Genomic DNA, 27,281 nt, shown 5'->3' on the forward strand with positions numbered 1-27,281 from the left:
ATAAATACAATCCACCTGTGTGTAATCAAGTCTCCTTATAAATGCACCTGCACTGTGATAGTCTCAGAGGTCCGTTAAAAGCGCAGAGAGCATCATGAAGAACAAGGAACACACCAGGCAGGTCCGAGATACTGTTGTGAAGAAGTTTAAAGCCGGATTTGGATACAAAAAGATTTCCCAAGCTTTAAACATCCCAAGGAGCACTGTGCAAGCGATAATATTGAAATGGAAGGAGTATCAGACCACTGCAAATCTACCAAGACCTGGCCGTCCCTCTAAACTTTCAGCTCATACAAGGAGAATACTGATCAGAGATGCAGCCAAGAGGCCCATGTTCACTCTGGATGAACTGCAGAGATCTACAGCTGAGGTGGGAGACTCTGTCCATAGGACAACAATCAGTCGTATATTGCACAAATATGGCCTTTATGGAAGAGTGGCAAGAAGAAAGCCATTTCTTAAAGATATCCATAAAAAGTGTCGTTTAAAGTTTGCCACAAGCCACCTGGGAGACACACCAAACATGTGGAAGAAGGTGCTCTGGTCAGATGAAACCAAAATTGAACCTGAAATGTGGCAAAAGGTCGCAAAGTTCAAGGGGGCCGAATACTTTCGCAAGGCACTGTAGGTAATTGCATGTTGTGCTGTGCGGTGACTGTGACTTTGTTATTGCCACACCGCAGTCATGAAGGCAGTCAAATTCCACATTAGTCACGGTAATTAGGCTTCTCCAAGCTCTGATGCTGCTAATGGTCATTATTAGCCTACCAAACTTGCTAACTGCCTGGTACTCAGTACTCTTGTCTGTCTAATCACGCTAACATCAATGCAAAGGTAATGGCAAATCTAATCAAACAATGAGATCCCATGAGCTCGTGTTGGGCAACATTGCTATAGGCTATGCAATTACACGAGAGAACAAAAACCCGTTGAGACACAGGCCAAGAAAGCAGCAGTAGTCAATACATTACACAATTTACAATACAAAAACCACAACATGTCAGTAAGCGCACATCCGGCCTCCAGAAATCATTTACCCTCTTCCTCTACAGAGTTTTGGCCCAGAGTTTTAAACTCGCTAAGGGGCACTATTAAACTCGGCAAAAAAAGAAACATCCTCTCACTGTCAACTGCGTTTATTTTCGGCAAACTTAACATATGTAAATATTTGTATGAACATAAGATTAAACAACTGAGACATAAACTGAACAAGTTTCACAGATGTGACTAACAGAAATGGAATAATGTGTCCCTGAACAAAGGGGGAGGTCAAAATCAAATCAAAAGTAACAGTCAGTATCTGGTGTGGCCACCAGCTACATTAAGTACTGCAGTGCATCTCTACCTCAGGGACTGCACCAGATTTGACAGTTCTTGCTGTGAGATGTTACCACACTCTTCCACCAAGGCACCTGCAAGTTCCCAGACATTTCTGGGGGGAATGGCCCTAGCCCTCACCCCTCCGATCCATCAGGTTCTAGACGTGCTCAATGCGATTGAGATTCGGGCTCTTTGCTGGCCATGGCAGAACACTGACGTTCCTGTCTTGCTGGAAATCACGCTCAGAATGAGCAGTATGGCTGGTGGCATTGTCATGCTGGATGGTCATGTCAGGATGAGCCTGCAGGAAGGGTACCACATGAGGGAGGAGGGTGTCTTCCCTGTAACGCACAGCGTTGAGATTTCCTGCAATGACAACAAGCTCAGTCTGATGACCATGACATACGCTCCACCTCCAAATCGATCCCGCTCCAGAGTACAGGTCTCGGTGTAACGCTCATTCCTTCGACGATAAACGCGAATCCGACCATCACCTCTGGTGAGACAAAACCGCGACTCGTCAGTGAAGAGCACTTTTTTTCCAGTCCTGTCTGGTCCAGTGACGATGGGTTTGTGCCCATAGGCAACATTGTTGCCAGTGATGTCTGGTGAGGACCTGCCTTACAACAGGCCTACAAGCCCTCAGTCCACCCTTTCTCAGCCTATTGCGGACAGTCTGAGCACTGATGATGGGATTGTGTGTTCCTGGTGTAACTCGGGCAGTTGTTGTTGCCATCGTGTACCTTTCCAGCAGGTGTGATGTTCGGATGTACCGATCCTGTGCAGGTGTTGTTACATGTGGTCTGCCACTGCGAAGACGATCAGCTGTCCGTCCTGTCTCCCTGTAGTGCTGTCTTAAGCTTCTCACAGTACGGACATTGCAATTTACCCTGGTCACATCTGCAGTCCGTTCCACAGGTGCATGTTCATTAATTGTTTATGGTTCATTGAACAAGCATGGGAAACAGTGTTTAAACCCTTTCCAATGAAGATCTGTGAAGTTATTTGGATTTTTACGAATTATCTTTGAAAGACAGGGTCCTGAAAAAGGGACGTTTCTTTTTTTGCTGAGTTTACATCTAGGTGAAGGGTATTTTGCAGACTGTTCCATGCAGTGGTGGTCGGTGACGTTTAAGAGGAGGGAGGACGATCATTTTTTTAAATGAGCGTGGCCTTAGTCTTCCAGCATACTGTAATAGAAATATAATTCATATCCATTCACCAAGCTCAATGTAACATCGATAGCTTTAGGCTTGCCATAACATGGACTTGGTCTTTCTGTATATCAACCCACCTGGGTGGCAGGGTAGCCTAGTGGTAAGAGCGTTGGACTAGTAACTGGAAGGTTTCAAGTTCAAATCCCTGAGCTGACATGGTACAAATCTGTCGTTCTGGCAGTTAACCCACTGTTCCTAGGCCGTCATTGAAAATAATAATTTTCCTAGCTATAATATATATATTTTTTAAGGTTTACAACGTAGAGAAATTTGAGGGATCATGGTGACAGACAGTGACACGTTCAATACTGCCTTGCACACTCTTGCCTGCATCTCGCTGATCTAGGGTGTAATCATTAGTGCAACAAAAGCAAACGAGTTATGTTTATCCCAGTTTCGGTCTGTTTGCCGTTCACAGTTCACTTTCATGGCAGCCACCAACAAACAGCATGATCATTTTGCTCGTTGTATAATTCCTTCTTGCCTCTACGCACTCTCCTCCTCTCACCTTTTCCCTTTGCTTGTGGACTTGTTTGCACAACCCATCATCTGCCTGTGACCAGGCGAAAAAACCTTTGAATCATAACCGCTAAATGCTACACACAGCCTACATCATTGTCACCGTATTAGCTAATGCCATAGTCAAACTAGCTACCAGAAATATCTCAGTTAACCCGCTACAATCATGAAGTACAGTGTACAATAAGCAAGCAGTTTAGCAGTTACACCAGCGGGCCCCGGTGGCAATAAATTAATAAAACCAAAAGCTTACCTTGGCTTGGAAGCGCTCCCGTGTTGGATAGCCATAGCTAGAGCTGGCTAAGTGAAAGTGAACGTGACATTTTTTAAATATTTCTCTCTCTCGCGTGTCCATTTTTAAAGAAATTAATTTGTTCCAAACTGTTCAACTATTGTCTTTCTCTCTCTTTGAATCAACTACTCACCACATTTTACACCACATTTGATGCACTGCAGTGCTAGCCAGCTGTAGCTTATGTTTTCAGTACTAGATTAATGTCAGTTCATGCTGCAAGATCTCTGATAGGTTGGAGGTAGTCCTCCGGAAGTTCTCATAATTACTGTGTAAGACTATGGAAGGGGGTAAGAACCATGCGTCTTCTAAGTTTTGTGTTGAAGTCAACCAAACTAATTGTCCTTCGGCTACACCATGGTGCTAACCAACAGGGTGCTGTTGAGGCTACTGTAAACCTTCATTGCAAAACATTTTAATCAATTATTTGGTGATGTGAATATATGTAGTATAGTTTTATCTAAAAAAGTGCAACATTTAAAAAAAGTTATCAATTTCAATTTTTATGAAATTCATTGAGGAGGATGGTCCTCCCTTTCCTCCTCTGAGGAGCCTCCACTGGTTCCATGCCTCCGGTGCACAATAGGAAAAGGTGGTCTTGCTTAGCTCAGTAACTGTCCTATTTATGAGAAAGTGGGATCCATCCGGAACCATCCACTCTGTAATAAGGTTTATTTGACATTGATTTAGGTCTACATTACAGAACATCTATAGTGATCTAGCTAAGATAATTGATTTAACTGTATTTTTGCAGAAGCTACCAAACAAAAACAAATACAGCAGTATTATTTCCCTTTTTATTGGCCATTGTTGAGTAAATAAAAATCAATTTGATACAGTACTTAAAATAATTATCACAGTATGTGAATGTTAGATCTGTGTCATAACTTTTAATATTTTTTTGTTGGCATTTTATCACCCATACAAAGGTAATAAGTTCACTGATTTAATACACTCAAATATAAATATGCAAGATAAAAATTAAAAAATGACTCACTTTTGTTAGCAACAATTGATACTGGACATGTTATTGAAACAAATAAGATGAGAAATACAGGGGTAAAAAATATAATTTTCAGTTTAACACATTCATTTAAGAGTAATGAATTCATGGCAGTAGCAAAGGAAAGGGAAATTCATGAAAATTATAGACATTTCACTGATCATAAAGTGAAGTGATCCAGATAAATGAAATTTCAGGTCAGCTGGGTCTCAATTGGGACTTACAGTAAATTAAGCCCTGTCGTCATCTTCCTTTGGTTTCAGCACAGAAGTAACAGTCGGTTTATGGTGCAACAGAGAGAGGTTGTGTATTACCTGAATAGGAAGTGTAAAGTAACAAAGATTGCAATATTTTGTACACAGCTGTTTTCTCCTTGGCTTTTTCATTGTAGAATATTCAACTGAGAAAATGTATTTGACACAAATTAGTTTATAAAGTGTACATATAAATATAATGAGCTATATATTCAGTCAAGGCAGAGAAACATTGGCATGTAAAAGAAGATTATGAAAGCAGTTATACATATTCAATTCTAGCTTTTGCTTTATAAATGCATTATTTTAGGCCTCAAGCATCATTGTGTAACTGACATTTGTAATACACAACGAAGCCAAAATATACATGATCAATAATGAAAATCTCATGTGACTTTTCTTTATGAAGGACAGAAACAGAATACATTGACATTATGTAGTTGACGTGTTTATAGCTGACTGTGGTACAGTATGTGTAGACCATTTAGGATGTTGTCCTATAGTCTTCAGTGTATGGTTCCAACACAAACACATTCTCCACACCAGTGTCAAATCAAGGCAGAGGAAACAGGCTGATAAACACAGAGAGACACGTGAAGACAACCAACAATCCAGCCAAGCTGTCCAAAGTGGAGACTAATCGCAACATCTGTGTTGGAACCAATTCTCCATCCGGCATTCCCTCTATCTAGTTACTTACTCTGGCACATGCTGGGAGCCGATTGGTCATGCTCCTGACCTTGTGCCAATCGAGAGCTGAGCTGGGGCCCTGGAGCAGCAGCGGCGGTAGCATTAACCTGTGTGGCGGCTGTCACGGTCGCCATGGCAGCGGTGGCTGACGCAAGAGCTGCTGGGTAGAAGTGAACATCAACGGCGACGGTGGTGAGGCCTAGGGAGACGCAGTGGGAGAGGAGGAGGGGGGCGTTACCGTGGGAGATGCTGACGCTGTGGTGGATGGGCGTGGCACAGGGCTCAGTGGTCTGGAGTGTCAGGGAGGAGCGCAGGCTTTCCTCACGCACAGGAGGAGGGGAGGGAGACAGGGAGCGGAAAGGTGAAGGAGTGAGAGAGGGGGGCTCAGGGAGAAAGTCCTGGCCCTGACATTGTCCGTATACTCCTCCACCCCCCCAGTCCTCCACACACTGCAGCTGGATGCTGGGGTGAGACAGGCTGCAGTCTTTCTCTTCATCCAGGAAGGGGTCAACCTGAGGTGGAAAGGATCCAGACAGCTGCTACTCCCGAATTTGTAATATCTTGGCATGGCAATGTGTGGGAAATGTTGGACATGATTTTACATACACACACACACGTGAGAACACATGCATACACACACACACACCACACACACACATATATACTGACCTGTGTGTCTTTGATTGCCTCAGGGTAGGTCTCTGCTATGACTGAGTGTTCTGGAGAGGACGGGGGGCGAGGCTGTGTCTCCTTAGTCTCATCAAAGGCAGGGTCTATCATCACAGTGACTGGGCTGGGGGCAGGGGGCCTGGTACGTGTATCTGACGTGTCGGGGCTTTGTTCAATCACAGCCACCAAATCATCATCCTCAAACGCCCTTCCAGAACCGAGGATACATATATTGTACATTAGCCATTAGGGGAAGTGCATTCCTATTTTCATAGAGATATCCTCAACAACAAGAAGAACAACAAACATAATAATAGTGCCAACAACAATCACCTGTTCTCATAAGTCCTCCCAGTGGCCAGACGTTCAGCATGTCTGAAGGGGACTCCCAGGTTCCTGGGAACTGTGGAAGACAAGGCTAATGGGATTCAATAAGATAAATTAATATACTGAACAAAGATATAAACGCAACATGCAACAATTTCCACAACTTTACTGAGTTACAGTTAAATGTAACCAAACCATCAAACAGGCAAAGCGTCAATACAGGACTAATCGTACTACACCGGCTCCCCCGCTCGTCGGATGTGGCAGGGCTTGCAAACTATTACAGACTACAAAGGAAAGCACAGCAGAGAGTTGCCTAGAGACACGAACCTACCAGACAAGCTAAATTACTTCCATGCTCGCTTCGAGGCAAGTAACACTGAAACATGCATGAGAGCATCAGCTGTTCCGGACGACTGTGGGATCACGCTCTCTGCAGCCAATGGGAGTAAGACCTTTCGACGGGTCAACATTCACAAGGCCGCAGGGCCGAGACGGATTACCAGGACGTGTACTCCGTGTACATTTTCATCCTCTCCCTGTCTGGGTCTGTAATACCAACATGTTTCAAGCAGACCACCATAGTCCCTGTGCCCAAGAACACTAAGGTAACCTCCTAAATGACTGCCGACCCGTAGCAGGCATGTCTGTAGCCATGAAGTGCTTTGAAAGGCTTGTCATGGCTCACATCAATACCATCATCCCAGAAACACTAGGCCCACTCAATTTGCATACCGCCCCAGCAGATCCACAAATGGTGCAATCTCTATTGCACTTCACACTGCCCTTTCCCTCCTGGACAAAAGGAACACCCGTGTGAGAATGATATTCATTGACTACAGCTCAGCATTCAACACCATAGTGCCCTCAAAGCTCATCACTAAGCTAAGGACCCTGAGACTAAACACCTTCCTCTGCAAATGGATCCTGGACTTCCTGACGGGCCGCCCCCCAGGTGGTAAGGGTAGGTAACAACACATCGGCCACGCTGATACTCAACACAGGGGCCACCCAGGGGTGCGTGCTCAGTCCCCTCCTGTACTCCCTGTTCACTCATGACTGCAGAGCCAGGCACGACTCCAACACCATCATTAAGTTTGCCGATGACACAACAGTGTTAGGCCTGATCACCAACAACGACGAGACAGCCTATAGGGAGGAGGTCAGAGACCTGGTCGTGTGGTGCCAGGACAACAACTTCTCCCTCAACGTGATCAAGACAAAGGAGATGATTGTGGACTACAGGAAAAGGAGGACCGAGCACACCCCCATTCTCATCGACAGTGCTGTAGTGGAGCAGGTTGAGAGCTTCAAGTTCCTTGGTGTCCACATCACCAACAAACTAACATGGTCCAAGCACACCAAGACAGTCGTGAAGAGGGCACGATAAAACTTATTCCCCCTCAGGAGACTGAAAAGATTTGGCATGGGTCCTCAGATCCTCTAAAGGTTCTACAGCTGCACTATCGAGAGCATCCTGACTGGTTGCATCACTGCCTGGTATTGCAACTGCTTGGCCTCCGACCGCAAGGCACTACAGAGGGTACATTACTGGGGCCAAGCTTCCTGCCATCCAGGAATTCTATACAGGGTGGTGTCAGAGGAAATCCCAAAAAAATGTCAAAGACTCCAGCCACCCTAGTCATAGATTGTTCTCTCTGCTACTGCATGGAAAGCTGTACCGGAGTGCCAAGTCTAGGTCCAAGAGGCTTCTAAACAGCTTCTACCCACAAGCCATAAGACTACTGAATATCTAATCAAATGGCTACCCAGACTATTTGCATTGCCCCCCTCTTTACACTGCTGCTACTCTCTGTTATTATCTATGTATAGTCACTTTAATAACTCTACCTACATGTCTTAACTCTACCCACATATTACCTCAATTACCTTGACTAACCATGAGGGCATTGACCCACCCACTTGGGAGCCAGGCTCACCCTAAGGGAGCCAGGCCCAGCCCAATCAGAATGAGTTTTTCACCTTAAAAGGGCTTTATTACAGACAGAAATACTCCTCAGTTTCGTCAGCTGTCCAGGTGGCTGGTCTCAGACAATCCCGCAGGTGAAGAAGTTGGATGTGGAGGTCCTGGTTACATGTGATCTGCGGTTGTGAGGCCGATTGGGCGTACTGCCAAATTCTCTAAAATGACGTTGGAGGCGGCTTATGGTAGAGAAATGAACATTAATTCTCTGGCAACAGCTCTAGTAGACATTCCTGCAGTCAGCATCCCAATTGAACCTGTGTAATGATCATGCTGTTTAATCAGCTTCTTGATATGCTACACCTGTCAGGTGGATGCATTATCTTGGAAAAGGAGAAATGCTCACTAACATGGATGTAAACAAATTTGCACACAACATTTGAGAGAAATAAGCTTTTTGTGAGTATGGAAAATTTCGGAGATCTTTTATTTCAGCTCATGAAACATTGGAACAACAGTTTGCATGTTGCGTTTAAAGTTTTGCTCAGTATACTTCCCCTTTTCTAACTCCATGCCCAGGGTTCAAATCACTGTCAGAATCTTGCAATTTCTGGTTGTTAAGATTTTTTATGATTGCAGGGGTGCTCACATTTAATAGGCGGTGCCCTGTTTTTTTTACAAGTGTCCTGCCCATGAGTAATTTGAACCATGAAAACAGTATGATAAAAGATAGGCATTAGGGTTGAGATCCAGCAGAGATTGAGCTGGTCAGTCCACTGACCTCTAATAGCGGGGGCAGGCTCTTTCTTCTGGACCAGGGAGTAGAAGGCCATGGTGATGAAGATGAAGGCCAGAGACACGCCCACTCCCACCACGATGGGGATGTCATGTTTCTCCAGCACTGGGAGCCATGGAGGAGGAGGCTTTACTCTGGGGGAGAGAGGGAGTGAGACAGAGAGCAAGAGAAAGATTGTTCCATTGTTGTCACTCTTAATGGTGATCATAATTATGTCCAAATGCAGCATTTAGTCAAAGTACCTCCAAATACAATAGGTAAAAGACAGACTTTGGATATTAGGACGTTCCGTTGTGATGTACATTTCTCTTTCAACATTATCCAATCAAAAGAATTAGGAGTAAAACAAACTCATGGCCTCGTTGTGTAAAAACGTTAGTCATTACAGCCAACAGAATAATACACGCACATGTATGTCGCAACTGTGCAAATATTTAAGCAAGATCAAAGGTTCTATTCAGTCTGTATTACTGAAGAGTTACAGATTCCGCAACAGAAATGTAAAGGTCATTTCCGATTGAGCCTAGATATGCAGCATGTACCGTGAATGCAGTCTCTGCTAAAGCAGGAAAATTGCCTGTAAATTTCAGTCACGCCGTAAAGCTGAAGTCCCGCGACGCAAATTGAATATATCCCCAAGTGTGATAGCAGCTGTGGTGGTTGCAGAGTTTTATCTGGAGTCTTGTCAGCAGTTTAAGCCTGTGAGCCCCATATATAAAGTGGTAAATGATCTCGTAGATCCTGATACAACCCCTCAGATTCACAGAAAGCTATCTCTTGATTAAGCCTTACTGTTGCATTCCCCCTATTCACCATTGTCCACATAGCACATAATCACTCAAAACATTGAGTATTACTGTGCATGCACACTGTAAGCAGATACCAGTGGTATAAAGTACTTAAGTAAAGATACTGGAAAGTACTTCTTAAGTCGTTTTTGGGGTGTATCTGTAATTTACTATTTATATTTTTGACTACTTTTTCTTTTTCTTCACTACATTCCTAAAGAAAATTCTGTACTTTTTACTCCATACATTTTTCCTGACACCCAAAAGTACTCATTACATTTTTAATGGTTAGCAGGACAGATAAATTGTCTAATTCATCCTTACTCTCTCTGATTTGGCGGACTCACTTAAACACATGCTTTGACTGTAAATTATGATACATTTTAGCAACTACATTACTTTTGATACTTAAGTATATTAAAACCAAATACTTTTACACTTTTATTCAGTATTATTTTACTGGGTGACTTTCCCTTTTCTATTAAGGTATCTTTACTTGTACTCAAGTATGGCAATGGGGTACTTTTTCCATCACTGGCAGATACAGTAAACACTATCTATGCTGTAAGTAGATAACTGGGATGATTTCAAAATAAAGGTCAACTCCGTCTCCCACCTCATGCCACTGTACCGCATGGTGCCCTACCTGGGGTCCTCACTGGTCCTGATGGGGGACTGAGAAGTGTTCCTCTTCAGCCACTCTGTGGGCTCTGTGTCATTGTGCCTGGTTGGTTTGGCTGGATGAACTGGCTTAGCGGGCTGACTCATGTGCTGCTGCAGGAGGTCTGGTGTGGAGGTCCATGGGGCACTAGGGCCTTTGGGGTCAGGGGTGGGGGGTATGGTGCTCATGTCAGGAGAATGTGTGATTGAGACTGAAGGCTGGGTTAGGAGATGTGTAGGCTGGGTTCGTTGAGGTTTAGGCTGGGTTTGTGTAAGTTCAGGCTGGGTTCGTTGAGGTTTAGGCTGGGTTTGTGTAAGTTCAGGCTGGGTTTGTGTAGGTTCATGTTGGGCTTCTGTAGGTTCAGGCTGAGTTTGTGTAGGTTCAGACTGGGTATGTGTAGGTTCAGGCTGGGTTTGTGTAGGTTCAGGTTGGGTTTGTGTAGGTTCAGGTTGGGCTTGTGTAGGTTCAGGTTGGGTTTGTGTAGGTTCAGGTTGGGCTTGTGTAGGTTCAGGTTGGGTTTGTGTAGGTTCAGGTTGGGCTTGTGTAGGTTCAGGCTGAGTTTCTGTAGGTTTAGGCTGGGTTTGTGTAGGTTCAGGCTGAGTTTCTGTAGTTTCAGGCTGAGTTTGTTTTGGTAGAGAATGGGTTTGTGTAGGTTTAGGCTGGGTTTGTGTGGGTTGGGTTTGTGTAGGTTCAGTCTGAGTTTGTGTAGGTTTAGGCTGGGTTTGTGTAGGTTCTAGCTGGGTTTGTGTAGGTTCAGGCTGAGTTTGTGTAGGTTCAGGCTGAGTTTGTGTAGGTTCAGGCTGAGTTTGTGTAGGTTTAGGCTGGGTTTGTGTAGGTTCAAGCTGGGTTTGTGTAGGTTCAGGCTGAGTTTGTGTAGGTTCAGGCTGAGTTTGTGTAGGTTCAGGCTGAGTTTGTGTAGGTTCAGGCTGAGTTTGTGTAGGTTCAGGCTGATTTTGTGTAGGTTCAGGCTGAGTTTGTGTAGGTTCAGGCTGAGTTTGTGTAGGTTCAGGCTGAGTTTGTGTAGGTTTAGGCTGGGTTTGTGTAGGTTCAAGCTGGGTTTGTGTAGGTTCAGGCTGAGTTTGTGTAGGTTTAGGCTGGGTTTGTGTAGGTTCAAGCTGGGTTTGTGTAGGTTCAAGCTGGGTTTGTGTAGGTTCAGGCTGATTTTGTGTAGGTTCAGGCTGAGTTTGTGTAGGTTCAGGCTGAGTTTGTGTAGGTTCAGGCTGAGTTTGTGTAGGTTCAGGCTGAGTTTGTGTAGGTTCAGGCTGAGTTCGTGTAGGTTCAGGCTGGATTTGTGTGACTGAAAACAGGGTGACAGGGCTAGGATGCTGTATATGTGAATATGAAGGATAACTTTGCGTTACAGGATGGTGAGTTTGAGTGATTGAGTCAGAAGGATGCAGGGTTTGCATGAGTAGAGACTGAGTCACAGGTTCTCTGGGCTGGGTAAGACAATCAGGACTCTGGGTAGAGGGGTTTGAAAGGTGAGCGGGAGAGTCTGGAGAAGGTTGCGGGCGTGGGACCAGAGACTGGGTAATACTGGTGATGGGCTTTAGTGGCTTAATTGGTTGGTCAGTGACTTGATGCTGGATATGCATGACTGATGGCTGGTTGTGGATGCTTTGGGATACGGACTGTGTTAATTGAGATTGGCTATGTGGGACTAAAACCTGCCGTTGTGTCACTGGGGGTGGATTATGTGCTAATGTTGGCTGGGTATGTATTATTGGAAGCTGGGTAAGTGAGGCGATTCTATGAGTTACTGAAGGCTGGCTTAGTAGGTCTAAGGGTTGATATAGAGGTGGATGTGGGGGTTGTTGCCCTGGAAGCTGGATCTGTGTGATTGTGGGCTGGGTTGGTTTGGCCGAGGCCTGGTCCGGTAGTACCAGCAATCCTGTCTGTCCTCCGCTGAGACCTGCTAGTCCTAAAGCTGTCTTCTTGAGAGACGAGAGCAGTCGTAAAGTGTCAGGGGTAGACACGTGGGTGATGTCGTTGCTCAAGTATTTTTGAGATGCTAGGAATGAAACTAGAAAAGAATGAAAAGAGTGGTGTCAAACAAAACAATGCATGCTAGTCAAAAAAACAAGAATACCACTGCTTCCTGTGGGTTTCTAGGCACAATAGTCAATCACTTTATCATATTTGTCAGTGGTATATTCTGTAAGTACAAAACTCTAAACAGATAACACTTGTAATGTCCCAAACCTTAACTGTTAAATGAACCATTTGGTATGAATGCCTGAACAATGTGGGGTGCAGCTGCAGCAGGAGGAGAAAACCCAGGGTGTCCAAAACACCTCGAAACGTTTGGACCAACTTCCAAATTTGCCGTTTGGAGAAACGTTGAGAAACGTCAGAATCTGAAGTCAAATTAGTCAAACCGTGAGATCTTGTGGATCAGTTTAGTTTAGTTTATTAATTTGACCATTTAAAAAAACTTAAAAGCCATACATGCACATGAATAAAATCATCGAGGATAACATACAATAAAGTCAGGGACTTATTTCCATTGTGGTCCTCTTCAGAAAAGATGGCTAGACAAGATCCAACACAGTATGGGGTATTGTAAAGCAGTTGGCTACTGTAAAAATATAATACAGTGCTGTATGCAATTTATGCCTCATACAACATTGTACAAGACCACCTTTTCTTCATGACTTGTCAACTTATACAGTATCGCCAGGCTCTCTGCTTGAGATTCATCAGCTTACAATATATCAATGAAATTCAGATAATGAGGGAAGATATTGTTTTTATAAACCGGGTGGTTCAATCCCTGAATGCTGATTGTCTATAAGCAATGGTACAATAGGGCATATACTGTACCACAGGTATAACAAAACATGTTTTGTTGGTAACCAGTTTATAATAGCAATAAGGCACCTCCGGGTTTGTGGTATATGGCCAATATACGACGGCTAAGGGTTGTATCCTGGCAATCTGGTTGCTTCGTGCCTAAGAACAGCTCTTAGCCGTGGTATATTGTCTATATTGCTTAAATATAGTCAGAAGTTTACATACACTAAGGATGGAGTCATTAAAACTAGTTTTTCAATCACTCCACAGATTTCTTGTAAACAAACTATAGTTTTGGCAAGTCGGTTAGGACATCTACTTTGTGCAACAATTGTTTACAGACAGATTATTTCAGTTATAATTCACACAAGCCATTTTGATGATCTGTTTTGATTTTTGTGCTTAGTGTTGTGACAATGTACCACATAATTGTGAAAATTGCACCAAAGCCCACATGAAAAATACTATACTGTATACTATGGTAGGAATACTATTGTATTCATTGTAGTGTTCTGTCTGGTGCAGACACAGAGACAGAAAACTACTACCCACAAATCATAGTGGGAAATCAGGCTGCCTAAGTATGGTTCTTAATCAGAGACAACGATTGTCAGCTGCCTCTGATTGGGAACCATACCAGGCCAAAAGCAGAAATACAAAACATAGAACAAAAACATAGAATGCCACCCCAACTCACACCTTGACCAAACTAAAATAGAGACATAAAAAAGGAACTAAGGTCAGAACGTGACAGATTAACAATATATATATATACATTAGGAGGTTTAATATTGTTTCACAGTACATTTCTAGGCTCACTGCCTCTTATGAAGAAACTGTCTGAGAAATGTGTGTCTGTGAAGACAGAACTCTGCAGGGGAGTGTAAGAGATAAGAGATTAGTCAGACATTCCACTATAAATCAACTTGGACATTTACTTCTAAGATTTTAGATAGCTATATAAACAAGAGGTTTTGTGTTGAGTAGGCATGGTTTTGGTCTCAGGAGTAGAAGGTAATGACGTAGGCAGTGACATCACTAGGGCTGGACTTCAGGTTTAATAAAATAACTTGGGACCTTTTCTTCGATGCAGAACTCACTCGGAAACATGCGTTATGTTTCTGTTGTCAACTTCTGTCTGCAATTGCATTAATAAAGGGTTTTGAATTATTTAATTAAAGATATTGTCATGATGCTAATTTCACCAATGAGTCAATGATGAACAAGGAAACTGAACCCCAACACATGCATATTACATAACATAACACATTACAATATTGCCTCAGCCTTGTAAATACTGAAAAAGGTCGTTCGTACAAAGATTCGCATGCATAGCATACTATGATTTAAGTTTTGGGCTGTACACACCTGTGCTTCCTGCCTGTAATTGGGTCATCTCAGAACGCTGAGCTAGACTCAGGACGTTACTGGACAGAGGAATTCTCTGCTCTGCTTCAGTGTTTGGAACCTGCCATTTGTGGGAAGATGTTTGTCAGATTCATGAAATATGACATTGTCAGAAAGGCATACCAACTGAACCACAGAAAGCCGTTAGGAATAAACACAAAACTGGAGATCGCAACAAAGCTGTGACTCACGATGTTCAACAATGGTAAACAAATCAGCAAACAAGCTTTAGAGACTTTCACATCAACCTCAATTATTACTCACTGCAGATGCAATCTGTCTATGCTGCTTGTCTCTATCAGCCGGGTCATCTTCAGCTTTAGATAGAAGAGATAATGATGAGGATAGATAGGTTGACAGTGTGTGTGTGTGTGTTTGTGTGTGTGTGTGTATTCCACTGTAGATATCATGAAGACATGGATAATACCAGAGATGGTGAGGGTGGTTCTTCTTTGCTGTTGTCCCGCTCTGTTCTCAGCTGCACAGTGGTAGTCCCCTGCATCAGACAACTGAACCCTGGAGATATGCAGAGCCCCCTCATCTGCACACACGTGAAAGCACAAAGTCCCACATTCACCAAACACTTAATGAACATTGCAACAACAGCCTTTACGGCCAGGTACAAAAATAACCTGTAGCCTATAGCACATTCCCCTAACCAATATTGCAGAAGCTGTTCAGACCACTGAAAAGCTAAGGAGCGCTTCAACATGTTGCTTTCACTAATCTGACCTCTTCTACTGAAGTAGAAATGGCCTTGTCTCTATAGAAGTAGAAAGGGCTTTGCCTCTATAAAAGTAGAAAGGACTTTGCCTCTATAAAAGTAGAAAGGGCTTTGCCTCTATAAAAGTAGAAAGGGCTTTGCCTCTATAAAAGTAGAAAGGGCTTTTACTCTATAAAAGTAGAAAGGGCTTTTACTCTATAAAAGTAGAAAGGGCTTTTACTCTATAAAAGTAGAAAGGGCTTTTACTCTATAAAAGTAGAAAGGGCTTTTACTCTATAAAAGTAGAAAGGGCTTTGCCTCTATAAAAGTAGAAAGGGCTTTGCCTCTATAAAAGTAGAAAGGGCTTTGCCTCTATAAAAGTAGAAAGGGCTTTGCCTCTATAAAAGTAGAAAGGGCTTTGCCTCTATAAAAGTAGAAAGGGCTTTTACTCTATAGGGGAATGTGCTTGCTTTTCTTTCTTAGCAGGTGTACGTTTTAAATAGGACTGGCTCACCATCTACATGCCTCTTCAGGGTTGGGGTGATAGAGGTCTGAGAGTGTCCTCTGGTCCAGGTGTACCTGATGGGGAGGTCCCCCACTGCTCTGCATGGCAGGACCACAGAGGACCCTTCTGAGCTGCTCACGGCCCCAACGAAGGACACTATGATGGGGCTCACTGAGCCAGAGAGGGGGAGGAAGAGGGAGGGAGCACCACATCAGACAATCCTTATCATCGTCTCAGTACATTAATTCAGGTAATAAACACCTTAATCACATGCCTGAGCTTCACTTCCAGGTAATGTTGATCAAGTTAACTTTGTTGTCCATACCTCGGATATAGGCCAATGATCAAGTTTTTTTTACTTCATCAATTATACTGAATAAAAATATAAACGCAACATGCAACAATTTTATTGATATTACTGAGTTACAGTTCATATGAGGAAATCGGCCAATTTAAATAAATTCATTAGGCCCTAATCTATGGATTTCACATGACCGGGAATACAGATATGCATCTGTTGGTCACAGATACAGTACCTTAAATTAAATGGGCCTCACAATGGGTCATTACGGTATTTTTGTGCGTTCAAATGGTCATTGTTAAAACGCAACTGTGAACGTTGCCCGTAGCTTATGCATGCCTATACCATAACCCCACCACCACCATGGGGCACTCTGTTCACAGCATTGACATCAGCAAATCGCTCGCCCATACACGTTGTCTGCGGTTGTGAGGCCGGTGGGACGTACTGCTAAATTCTCTAAAACAACGTTGGAGGCGGCTTATGGTAGAGAAATTAACATAAAATTCTCTGGGAACAGCTCTGGTGGACATTCTTACAGTCAACATGCTAATTGCACACTCCCTCAAAACTTGAGACATCTGTGGCATTGTGTTGTGTGACAAAACTGCACATTTAAGAGTGGTCTTTTATTGCCCCCAGCATAAGGTGCACCTGTGTAATGATCATGCTGTTTAATCAGATTCTTGATATGCCACACCTGTCAGTTGGATGGATTATCTTGGCAAAAGAGAAATGGTCACCAACAACATTTTAGAGAAATAAGCTTTTTGTGCGAATGGAACATTTATGGGATCTTTGATTTCAGCTCATGAAACATGGGATCAACACTTTACATGTTGCGTTTACATTTTTATTCAGTGTACATATGGTAATACATTTAGTCACTTCCTGTTAGAGTTGGGATACACACGTTTGTCCACCACTATTCTTTGCCACCCTGATGAAGGCTGTTGTAGCCGAAACACGTTAGTGTTTTTTAAATTAAAACAATAAAGGCTTTTACATTTTTCCACTACATTAGAGTGCCTTGATTACTTCTGGAAGTTTGTTTTGCACAAAGGCTTTTCAGGCATCGTTCACTACCCAGCATCAACTTCTTTTTGTTCTATAGTATTTAAGACCATGATCAAAGAGCACCTCATGGATTAACGATCAACCAAAGAAGAACTCCTCTCCTGTGTCTCTACATTAGTCTGCTCTATTTGGCATCCAGAAATGCATGAGCCATGCAGTACTATAGTTTAGCATCAAACAGAATGTGTGTACTGTACTGGGTGAGGGAAGTTACCAGCGACACGTAAAGTAGCTGTGCTCCGGTCATGCCCCACAGTGTTAGAGGCTGCACAGGTGTAAGTCCCCTCGTCATAGCTCCTGACAGACAGGATGTAGAGGGTAGCATTTCTCACCCTGAGAACAGAGAAGTCGGTCGGTCATTATCACAGAAAGGGAAATGGTCTCCTGTCCTTGTCAAGCTAAAGGTTCCTGACAAAAGATTGGTTGATGACATCAAAAATGTTTTCTAGTGTACAGTAACACAAGACTGTGTTGGCCCACTGAGCTAAAAACTCACAGAACCACTTCTGTTACACTGAACATACCCCACAGAGATCTTTCCACCAGTCTGCATAGAGCGTCCCTGTTTGGACCAGACGATGGAGGGAAGGGGATGTCCCCAAACCTGGCAGTGGAACACTACCTGGGCCCCCACAGGGACCATCACCACTGGGGGCCACAGCCTCACCGAGGGAGGGGCTGGCAGGACAATAGGGGATCAGGGGGAGGAGGAAGAGTAGGCTGAACTTCTTACTTCTGTATCAATATATCTCAGACAATGGACTGTGTCTCAGATGATGATTGCAATTGTATATGCGTACTGAATGTAAACATGCTTTATCAATATCTCCTATACAGACACAAAATATAATATATTCTATACAGGCACAGAATATAATATCTCCTATACAGACACATAATATAATATCTCCTATACAGACACAGAATATAATATCTCCAATAAAGACACAGAATATAATATCTCCTATACAGACACAGAATATAATATCTCCAATAAAGACACAGAATATAATATCTCCTATACAGACACAAAATATAATATATTCTATACAGGCACAGAATATAATATCTCCTATACAGACACATAATATAATATCTCCTATACAGACACAGAATATAATATCTCCAATAAAGACACAGAATATAATATCTCCTATACAGACACAGAATATAATATCTCCAATAAAGACACAGAATATAATATCTCCTATACAGACACAAAATATAATATATTCTATACAGGCACAGAATATAATATCTCCTATACAGACACATAATATAATATCTCCTATACAGACACAGAATATAATATATCCAATAAAGACAGAATATAATATCTCCTATAAAGACACAGAATATAATATCTCCAATAAAGACACAGAATATAATATCTCCTATACAGACACAGAATATAATATCTCCTATACAGACGCAAGGCTAGTGAATAATAAACCTACGATGTGATGTGATGTCTTACCGAGAACGGTCAGTCTGGCTGTTCTAGAGGTCACAGATCTGTACAGGTGGATGTTGGACGCTCTGCAGAAGTACAGTCCCCTGTCTGTGTCATGGGCACTGGAGAAACAAGCAGTTAAAAATGGCTTACACTGTCTGTTACTGGATGGCTACCATCATATGATACATTAACATAGTCATACACACACATACACATATGCATGCACATTACACACACACACACACACACACACACACACACACACACACACACACACACACACACACACACACACACACACCTGTGGAAGATGAGGTCTCCATTAGGCCCAACAGTGAAGTGTGTCTTGGGAGTGAGGAGGCGGTTGTTCTTGAACCAGGACACCGTGGCTGGAGGCCTGCTGTAGGGGGGTCTGCAGACCAGAGTAACAGAGTCTCCCATCCTCACTGTCTGGTTAGTGGGCTGCAGGACAAAGTTCCATTCCATCTCTGCGGAGAGGGAGAGAGGTACTGTATGTCAGTTAAGGTGATAGTATTGATATTTAGGTTGGAATAATAACAACCAGAGCATGGTATACAGTACCTGCTGGGAGGAGATAGGCAGGCTGAGATCTGACAGTCTCCCTCTCATTCCTGGCCTCACAGTGGTAGGAACCCTCATCTTCCTCAGACACATTCCTGGGAATGAGGAGCACAGATGCTTTTTACATTGGATTTAAAGATACAATTTTTAAAAATGATAATGTCATAGTGTCCTCAAGATTGCCTCACTTGAACACAAGCAGCTGTCCCTTGTTCTGCAAACTCAAGCAGGAGCTGTTCGCCAGGAGATGGCTGTCTTTGAACCATTGCACTGTGGGAGCTGGGAAGCCTCGGGCAGCACAGCACATGGAGACCTCTGTCTGCATGGCGATGGTGAGGTTGTCAGGGCCCTGAGTGATCTGCAGCCCTGTAGGGACTCCTGCAGAGCAATAGATACAGTACATGTGTGTGTGTGTGGGGGGACGACTTCCTGTGTAATGTTCAACAGATAAACATGGGGGTGTGTCTCAACACTCTACAGTGGCTTCCTGTCAGTGTTGGGGAAGCTACCAATTATTCCACACTGAAAGAAGTTAAGCTACACTTAAACGACCCTTAAGAAAAATCTAGCTTACTTAACTAAAGTTACTTTGAAAAAGTAGTTCACTACACCCAACTACTTAGTGAAAAATGATCATATGTAAATGTCATAGACTACAAAATTCATGAACAGATCACTTTGGTGTCATAATGTTAACAGAATGTATAATTTAGCCAATTAAACACAAACACAATGTTTCAAGTGAGAATTAGGCAGTAGTGTGTAGTTCCAGGAGTACTTTTTCTGAGCCTGTGTGACCTAAAGCTGGGATGTCCCTCCTACCATTTCATTTGCACTTCTGAATGTCCATCAACTCCTGGCTAAACCTTACTTCACAGCCACGGACAAAGCACATGCCTGCAATCATTACATCGTAGCTCAGCAGGAGAGAGTGGTTTCATCACAGAAGCACATTCAGAAATTGATTTATTAGCCATTAATCTGTTAATATTAAACAAAAACAACGAGTTCCTAACGAGTTCAGCAAGCCAAGCTAGAGCTCTGTGAGACGTTGATCAAGAGAGACCTTTAGAAAATATGCACATTTTCTCAAACACTAAACATACAAATAGGCATTATACAGTTATAAGGAAGGTGAAATCTTATTGTTAGTCATTTCATAATTTGATTATGCTATATTTAGAAAGCATATAAGTCATTTCAAGCCTTATTCATGTAATGGGTGCATGTCGGTGGCAGGGAAGTCAGGCACAGGAAAACAAACTTGGTATAAAAAACGCTCATAAAACTCCAAAAACCAAAATATACAAAAAATAATATAAGTGGGTACAAAGCCTGTCGCACACCGACACATGACTTGCACATAACATACAATAAAACAATCTCCGACAAGGACATGAGGGGAAAACAGAGGGTTAAATACACAACATGTAATTGATGGGATTGGAACCAGGGATGGTTAGAAGGTCGATGACGTCGGCCGCCGAACACCGCCCGAACAAGGAGAGGGACCGACTTCGGCGGAAGTTGTGACAGTACCCCCCAGACTCTGATGCCAAGGAGCCAGAACCGGCTGATACCCCAATACACACTGGACGGGAGAAAGGTTAGTGGAGGAGTGGCGGAGCGAGTTCTGGGCCATCTCTGCCCAGGGCACGAACACTGCCTACTCCCCCGGCCGGTCCTGGCAATAAGACATCAGAAACCTACCCACACCCTGGTTAACTCTCTCCACCTGCCGTTACTCTCTGGGTGAAAACCTGAGGTAAGGCTGACCGAGACCCCCAGACGTTCCATGAACACCCTCCAAACCCTCGACGTGAACTGGGGACCCCGATCAGACACTAGAAAAATTATCCACAACGACCAGGATCGTGGTGTTACCCTGCGAAGGAGGAAGATCAGACAGGAAATCCACCGACAGGTGCGACCATGGCCGTTGTGGAATGGGTAAGGGTTGTAACTTACCTCTGGGCAGGTGTCTAGGAGCCTTCTGTTGGGCGCACAGGTAACATAAACCCTCACATCCTTAGCTAAAGTGGGCCACCAGTACTTCCCACTAATACAGCGTTACCGGTGCCACCAGGCAAGAGTATGGGAGTGGGATCCATGGGCCGCTCCTCTCATACAGCCGGGACAATGCGTCTGCCTTAACGTTCTGAGAGCCTGGTCTGTAGGAAAGGGTAAATACAAAATGGGTGGAAAACATGGCCCACCTTGCCTGGCGAGGGTTCAGTCTCCTCGCCGCCCAGGTGTACTCCAGATTGCGGTTGTCAGTCCAGATGAGAAAAGGGTGTTTAGCCCCCTCAAGCCAATGTCTCCATGCCTTCAAGGCCTTGACGACAGCCAATAGCTCCCGGTCTCCAACATCATAGTTTTGCTCCGCCGGGCTGAGCTTCTTCGAGAAAAAGTCACATGGGCGGAGCTTCAGTGGTGTACCCGAGCGCTGAGAGAGCACCTCTCCTATCCCAGCCTCAGACGCATCCATCTCCACTATGAACGCCAAAGAGGGATCCGGATGAGCCAGCATGGGAGCCGAGGAAAACAGAGCCCTCAGGTGACTAAAAGCCCTGTCCGCCACAGCTGACCACTGCAAGTGCACTGGGCCCCCCTTCAGCAGTGAAGTAATGGGAGCCGCCACCTGACCAAAATCCCAGATAAACCTCCGGTAGTAGTTGGCAAACCCTAAGAACTGCTGCACTTACTTTAACGTGGTGGGTGTCGGCCAATTACGCACGGCTGCAATGCGGTCACTCTCCATCTCCACCCCTGAAGTGGAATTGCGATACCCTAGGAAGGAGACGGACTGTTAGAAAAACAGGCATTTCTCAGCCTTGGCGTACAGGTCATGCACCAACAGGCAACCAAGCACTCTGCTCACCAGGGACACATGCTCGGAGTATATCAAAATGTCATCAATATACACCGCTACACACTGCCCGTGCAGGTCCCTGAAAGTCTTGTCTACAAAGGCTTGGAAGACTGATGGCGCATTCATCATCCCGTACGGCATGACGAGGTACTCATAGTGCTCAGAGGTGGTACTGAAAGCCGTCTTCCACTCGTCTCCCTCTCGGATACGCACCAGGTTGTAAGCTCTCCTGAGATCTCCTGAGATCTGGTGAAGAAGTGTGCCCCGTGCATTGACCCAATCGTTGTGGCTATGAGCGGTAGCGGGTAACTATACCTCACAGTGATCTGATTCAGACCCCGATAGTCAATACATTGGCGCAGACCCCCCCCTTCTTCTTCACAAAGAAGGAACTCGAGGAGGTGGGTGAAGTGGAGTACCGAATGTACCCCTGACGCAAGGATTCGGAGACATATGTTTCTATAGCCTCCGTCTCCGCCTGTAAGAGGGGATACACGTGACTCCTGGGAAGTGCAGCGTCTACCAGGAGGTCAATCATACAATCGCCCCGTCGATGAGGTGGTAATTGAGCCAAAACGGCATATTCAAGGGGGATGCGCACGGTGGAAACCTGGTCTGGACTCTCCACCGTTGTAGCACCAACGGAAACCCCTAAACACCTACCTGAGCACTCTCGCAACCACCCGTGAGAGCCCTCTGTGGCCAAGAAACCGTGGGGTTATGACAAGCTAACCAGGGTAGGCCCAGCACCACGGAAAACACAGGAGAGTCAATGAGGAAGAGACTAATTCTCTCCGTATGACCCCCTTGCGTCACCATGCCCAAAGGTGCGGTGACCTCCCTAATCAACCCTGACCCTAATAGTCGACTATCTAAGGCGTGAACAGGGAGGGGCACATCCACTGGAAAGATGGGGATCCCTAACCTATAGGCTAAAGCTCTATCAATAAAATTCCCAGCTGTGCCTGAATCGACGAGCGCCTTATGCTGGGAATGCGGGGAAAGATCAGGGAACGTGACAGACACAAACATATGAACAACAGTGGGCTCTGGTTGAGAGTGGTGCTGGCTTACCTGGGGTGACGCCAGAGCGCCCTGCCTGCTGCCTTGCTTCCCAGAGGAACCAACCCGGCACCGACCAACAGTGTGACCTCTTCTGCCACAGATGGTACACGAGCATGAACCCCCTCCGGTATCCCTGCACACCGCCCCTCCCAGCTCCATGGGTATCTGAGAGGGAGTGCGGGAGGATGGAACCACCAGACCCCGATCTGAACGTCCGCGAGTAGCCAGAAGGTTGTCCAGTCGGATGGACAGGTCCACCAGCTGGTCAAACTTGAGGGTGGTGTCTCTGCAGGCCAGCTCCCGACGGATGTCCTCACGCAGACTGCAGCTGTAATGGTCGATCAGGGCCCTGTTGTTCCATCCTGCGGCTGCAGCCAGGGTCCTAAACTCCAGGGCGAATTCCTGGGTGCTCCTCGTCTCCTGCCTCAGATGGTAGAGGCGCTCATCCGCCGCTCTACCCTCTGGCGGGTGGTCGAAGACTGCCCAGAAACAGCGGGTGAACTCCTCAAACTGGCCAGATAGAGTTCTAACTGCAACAAGAACCCCTGGCAGTTCGCAGCCCTCCCCTTGTACTCCTGGGGCAAGGAGAGACGGATCCCACTGGGTTCAGGCGGGAAAGGGGCACTCAGGGGAGACCCCAGTTGGAGTGGAGGCGTGGAGGCGCTGGAAGAACTCCCTGTCTCTCCCAGCGGTCCATTTTCTGGACAACGCGATCCATGGCGGCGCCAAAGATGGTAGAGCATAACTGCATGCTCCTGGACCCGCTCCTCCACCTCAATACCCTCTCCTGCTGACTCCATAGTTATGGTGGGAGATTCTGTAATGGGTGCGTGTCGGTGGCAGGGAAGTCAGGCACAGGAAAACAAACTTGGTATAAATGGAGTCGTTTAATAAGCGCTCATAAAACTCCAAAAACCAAAATATACAAAAAATAATATAAGTGGGTACAAAGCCTGTCGCACACCGACACATGACTTGCACATAACATACAATAAAACAATCTCCGACAAGGACATGAGGGGAAAACAGAGGGTTAAATACACAACATGTGATTGATGGGATTGGAACCAGGTGTGAAGGAAGACAAGACAAAACCAATGGAAAATGAAAAATGGATCAGTGATGGCTAGAAGGTTGGTGACCACCGAACATCGCCCGAACAAGGAGAGGGACCGACTTCCGAAGTCATGACAATTTATACAGTTTAGTTGAATAGGAGATATATCATATAAAATATTTTATATTTGTATCATATTTCTATGGTGTACTTGAGCTTCCTAAAAAGACTTGAGTGTCCTAAAAAGTGACTACACCTCAATGTATAACATTTTCTCCAGAAAGGTGAGATTTTAATCTTTCTTTGAGTATGCAGCATTACTAGTTATTGTTTATGGCCCTCTCGTGATAAATAATTACTTTTGGGGATTACTTAGATGACATTATACATTCAATTTAGTTGCATTTAACTGGTTAAGGTGCAGGGACAGAGTGAATGGTCCGTGGCTGGGGTGAGCGAGGTCCTTTGATGTCCTGTATGGTGGGGAGCGTAGCTCCAGTGATGTACTGGGCTGTCTTTACCACCTGCTGAAGGGCTTCGTGGTTGTGAACAGAGCAGTTTCAGTAACAGGCCTGTGATGCAGCCGGTCAGGAAGCTCTCGATGATGCTGCGGTAGAATTTGCAGAGCTGTCGGAGAAAGTAGAGGTGCTGTTGCGCATTCTTGACCAGGGCTGTGGTGTTGTCAGTCCATGTGATCTTCTCGGTGATATGGACGCCGAGGAACCTGAAGCTGCTGACTCTTTCCACTACAGCCTCGTCGATGTTGATCGAGGCATGTCCTCCTCCCTGCTTCCTGAAGTCGACAATCAACTCCTTCGTTTCGCTGACATTGAGGCAGAAGTTGTTGTTTTGGCCTCACACTGTCAGGTCTCTGACCTCCTCCCTGTAGGCGGACTCCTTGTCAGTGATGAGGACTACAACTGTGGTGTCAACTTGAAGATGGAGTTGGTGTTGTGCTTCGCCACGCAGTACAGCAGTACAGCAGAGTACAGCAGTACAGCAGTACAGCAGTACAGCATAGGACAGCAGATATACAGTGCCTTTGGAAATTATTAACACCTTGACTTGTTCCACACGTTGTTGTGTTACAGCCTACCCACAATACCCTATAATGTCAACGTGGAATTCTGTTTTTTAGACATTTTCACAAATGAATTGAAAATGAAAAGCTGTTATGTCATGAGCCAATAAGTATTCAACCCCTTTGTTATGGCAAGCCTAAATAACTTCTGGAGTAAAAATGCGCTTAGCAAGCCACATAATAAGTAGAATGGACTATGTGTGCAATAATACTCTTCAACATGATTTATGAATTACTTCATCATCAAGCAGTGAATATCACAGATTCAACCACAAGGACCAGGGAGTTTTTAAATGTCATATGAAGAAGGGCACCTATTGGTAGATGGGTAAAAAAATGTAATATGGCTTTGAGCATGGTAAAATTATCAATTACACTTTGGACGGTGCATCAATACACCCAGTCACTAACAAAGATACAGGCGTCCTTCCTAACTCAGTTGCCGGAGAGGAAGGAAAACGCTCAGGTATTTCCCCATGAGGCCAATGGTGAAAAAAAAGACTAGAGTCGATGTCTACGCCCCCATGGAAATCAAAGTAGCATAATAAAACAATCCCCATGTCAGTTTAAGCTAGAGATATGTTTGTATTGGATGTGTCTCAATCCTCCGCATCTGCCGATATTGCACTCCCCATCTGCGGGGAAAGGTGACAGAGCAAGAGCGGTGTTTGCCAGCATGTTAACCCTCGCAAGGCTGCCGCCCCAGAAGGTTTCCATAGCCACGTCCTCAGAGCATGCGCAGACCAGCGGGCTGGAGTGTTTACGGACATATTCAATCTCTCCCTATCCCAGTCTGCTGTCCCCACTTGCTTCAAGATTTTTATTTCACCTTTATTTAACCAGGTAAGCTAGTTGAGAACAAGTTCTCATTTGCAACTGCGACCATGCCAAGATAAAGCAAAGCAGTGTGACACAGACAACAACACAGAGTTACACATGGAGTAAACAATAAACAAGCCAATAACACAAACAAGTCAATGACAGGGTAGAGAAAATAAAGTCTATATACAGTGTGTGCAAAAGCATGAGGAGGTAGGCAATAAATAGGCCATAGGAGCGAATAATTACAATTTAGCAGACTAACACTGGAGTGATAAATGAGCAGATGATGATGTGCAAGTAGAGATACTGGTGTGCAAAAGAGCAGAAAAGTAAATAAAATAAAATCAGTATGGGGATGAGGTAGGTAGATTGGGTGGGCTATTTACAGATGGACTATGTACAGCTGCAGTGATCGGTTAGCTGCTCAGATAGTTGATGTTTAAAGTTGGTGAGGGAAATAAAAGTCTCCAACTTCAGAGATTTTTGCAATTTGTTCCAGTCACTGGAAGCAGAAAACTGGAAGGAAAGGCGGCCAAATGAGGTGTTTGGGCATGATCAGTGAGATACACCTGCTGGAGCGCGAGCTAAGGGTGGGTGTTGTTATCGTGACCAGTGAACTGAGATAAGGCGGAGCTTTAACTAGCATAGACTTATATAGGACCTGGAGCCAGTGGGTCTGGCGACAAATATGTAGCGAGGACCAGCCGACTAGAGCATACAGGTCGCAGTGGTGGGTGGTATACGGTGATTTGGTAACAAAAACGGACGGATTGGTAGGATAGTCAGTTTTACTAGGGTAAGTTTGTTGGCGTGAGTGAAGGAGGCTTTGTTGCGAAATAGAAAGCCGATTCTAGATTTGATTTTGGATTGTAGATGTTTAGTATGAGTCTGGAAGGGGAGTTTACAGTCTAGCCGGACACCTAGGTATTTATAGTTGATGTCCACCATTGTTCCTGTACCCAAGAAAGCAAAGGTAACTGAACTAAATGTCATCATGAAGTGCTTTGAGAGGCTAGTTAAGGATCATATCACCTACACCTTACCTGATACCCTAGACCCACCTCAATTTGCTTACAGCCCCAATATATCCACAGACAATG

The 27,281-nt window shown here is 44.6% G+C and overlaps 1 protein-coding gene across 1 annotated transcript; it reads right to left on the reverse strand.

The window, feature by feature from the left end:
* Positions 1-4,213: 4,213 nt before the first annotated feature.
* On the reverse strand, positions 4,214-18,077 carry LOC110535048 (mucin-2-like). Its single transcript, XM_036935669.1, has 11 exons — positions 17,771-18,077; positions 17,461-17,579; positions 15,878-16,039; positions 15,088-15,201; positions 14,925-14,977; positions 14,622-14,721; positions 10,446-12,483; positions 8,997-9,145; positions 6,298-6,367; positions 5,965-6,172; positions 4,214-5,807 (listed from the first exon to the last, which is right to left on the reverse strand). The coding sequence occupies exons 1-11, from the start codon at positions 17,887-17,889 to the stop codon at positions 5,298-5,300; spliced, it is 3,642 nt and encodes a 1,213-aa protein (XP_036791564.1). The 5' UTR covers positions 17,890-18,077; the 3' UTR covers positions 4,214-5,297.
* Between the last annotated feature and the right edge of the window lie 9,204 nt (positions 18,078-27,281).

The sequence above is a fragment of the Oncorhynchus mykiss genome, chromosome 11, assembly GCF_013265735.2.
Source record: "Oncorhynchus mykiss isolate Arlee chromosome 11, USDA_OmykA_1.1, whole genome shotgun sequence".
Classification (NCBI taxonomy): Eukaryota; Metazoa; Chordata; class Actinopteri; order Salmoniformes; family Salmonidae; genus Oncorhynchus; species Oncorhynchus mykiss.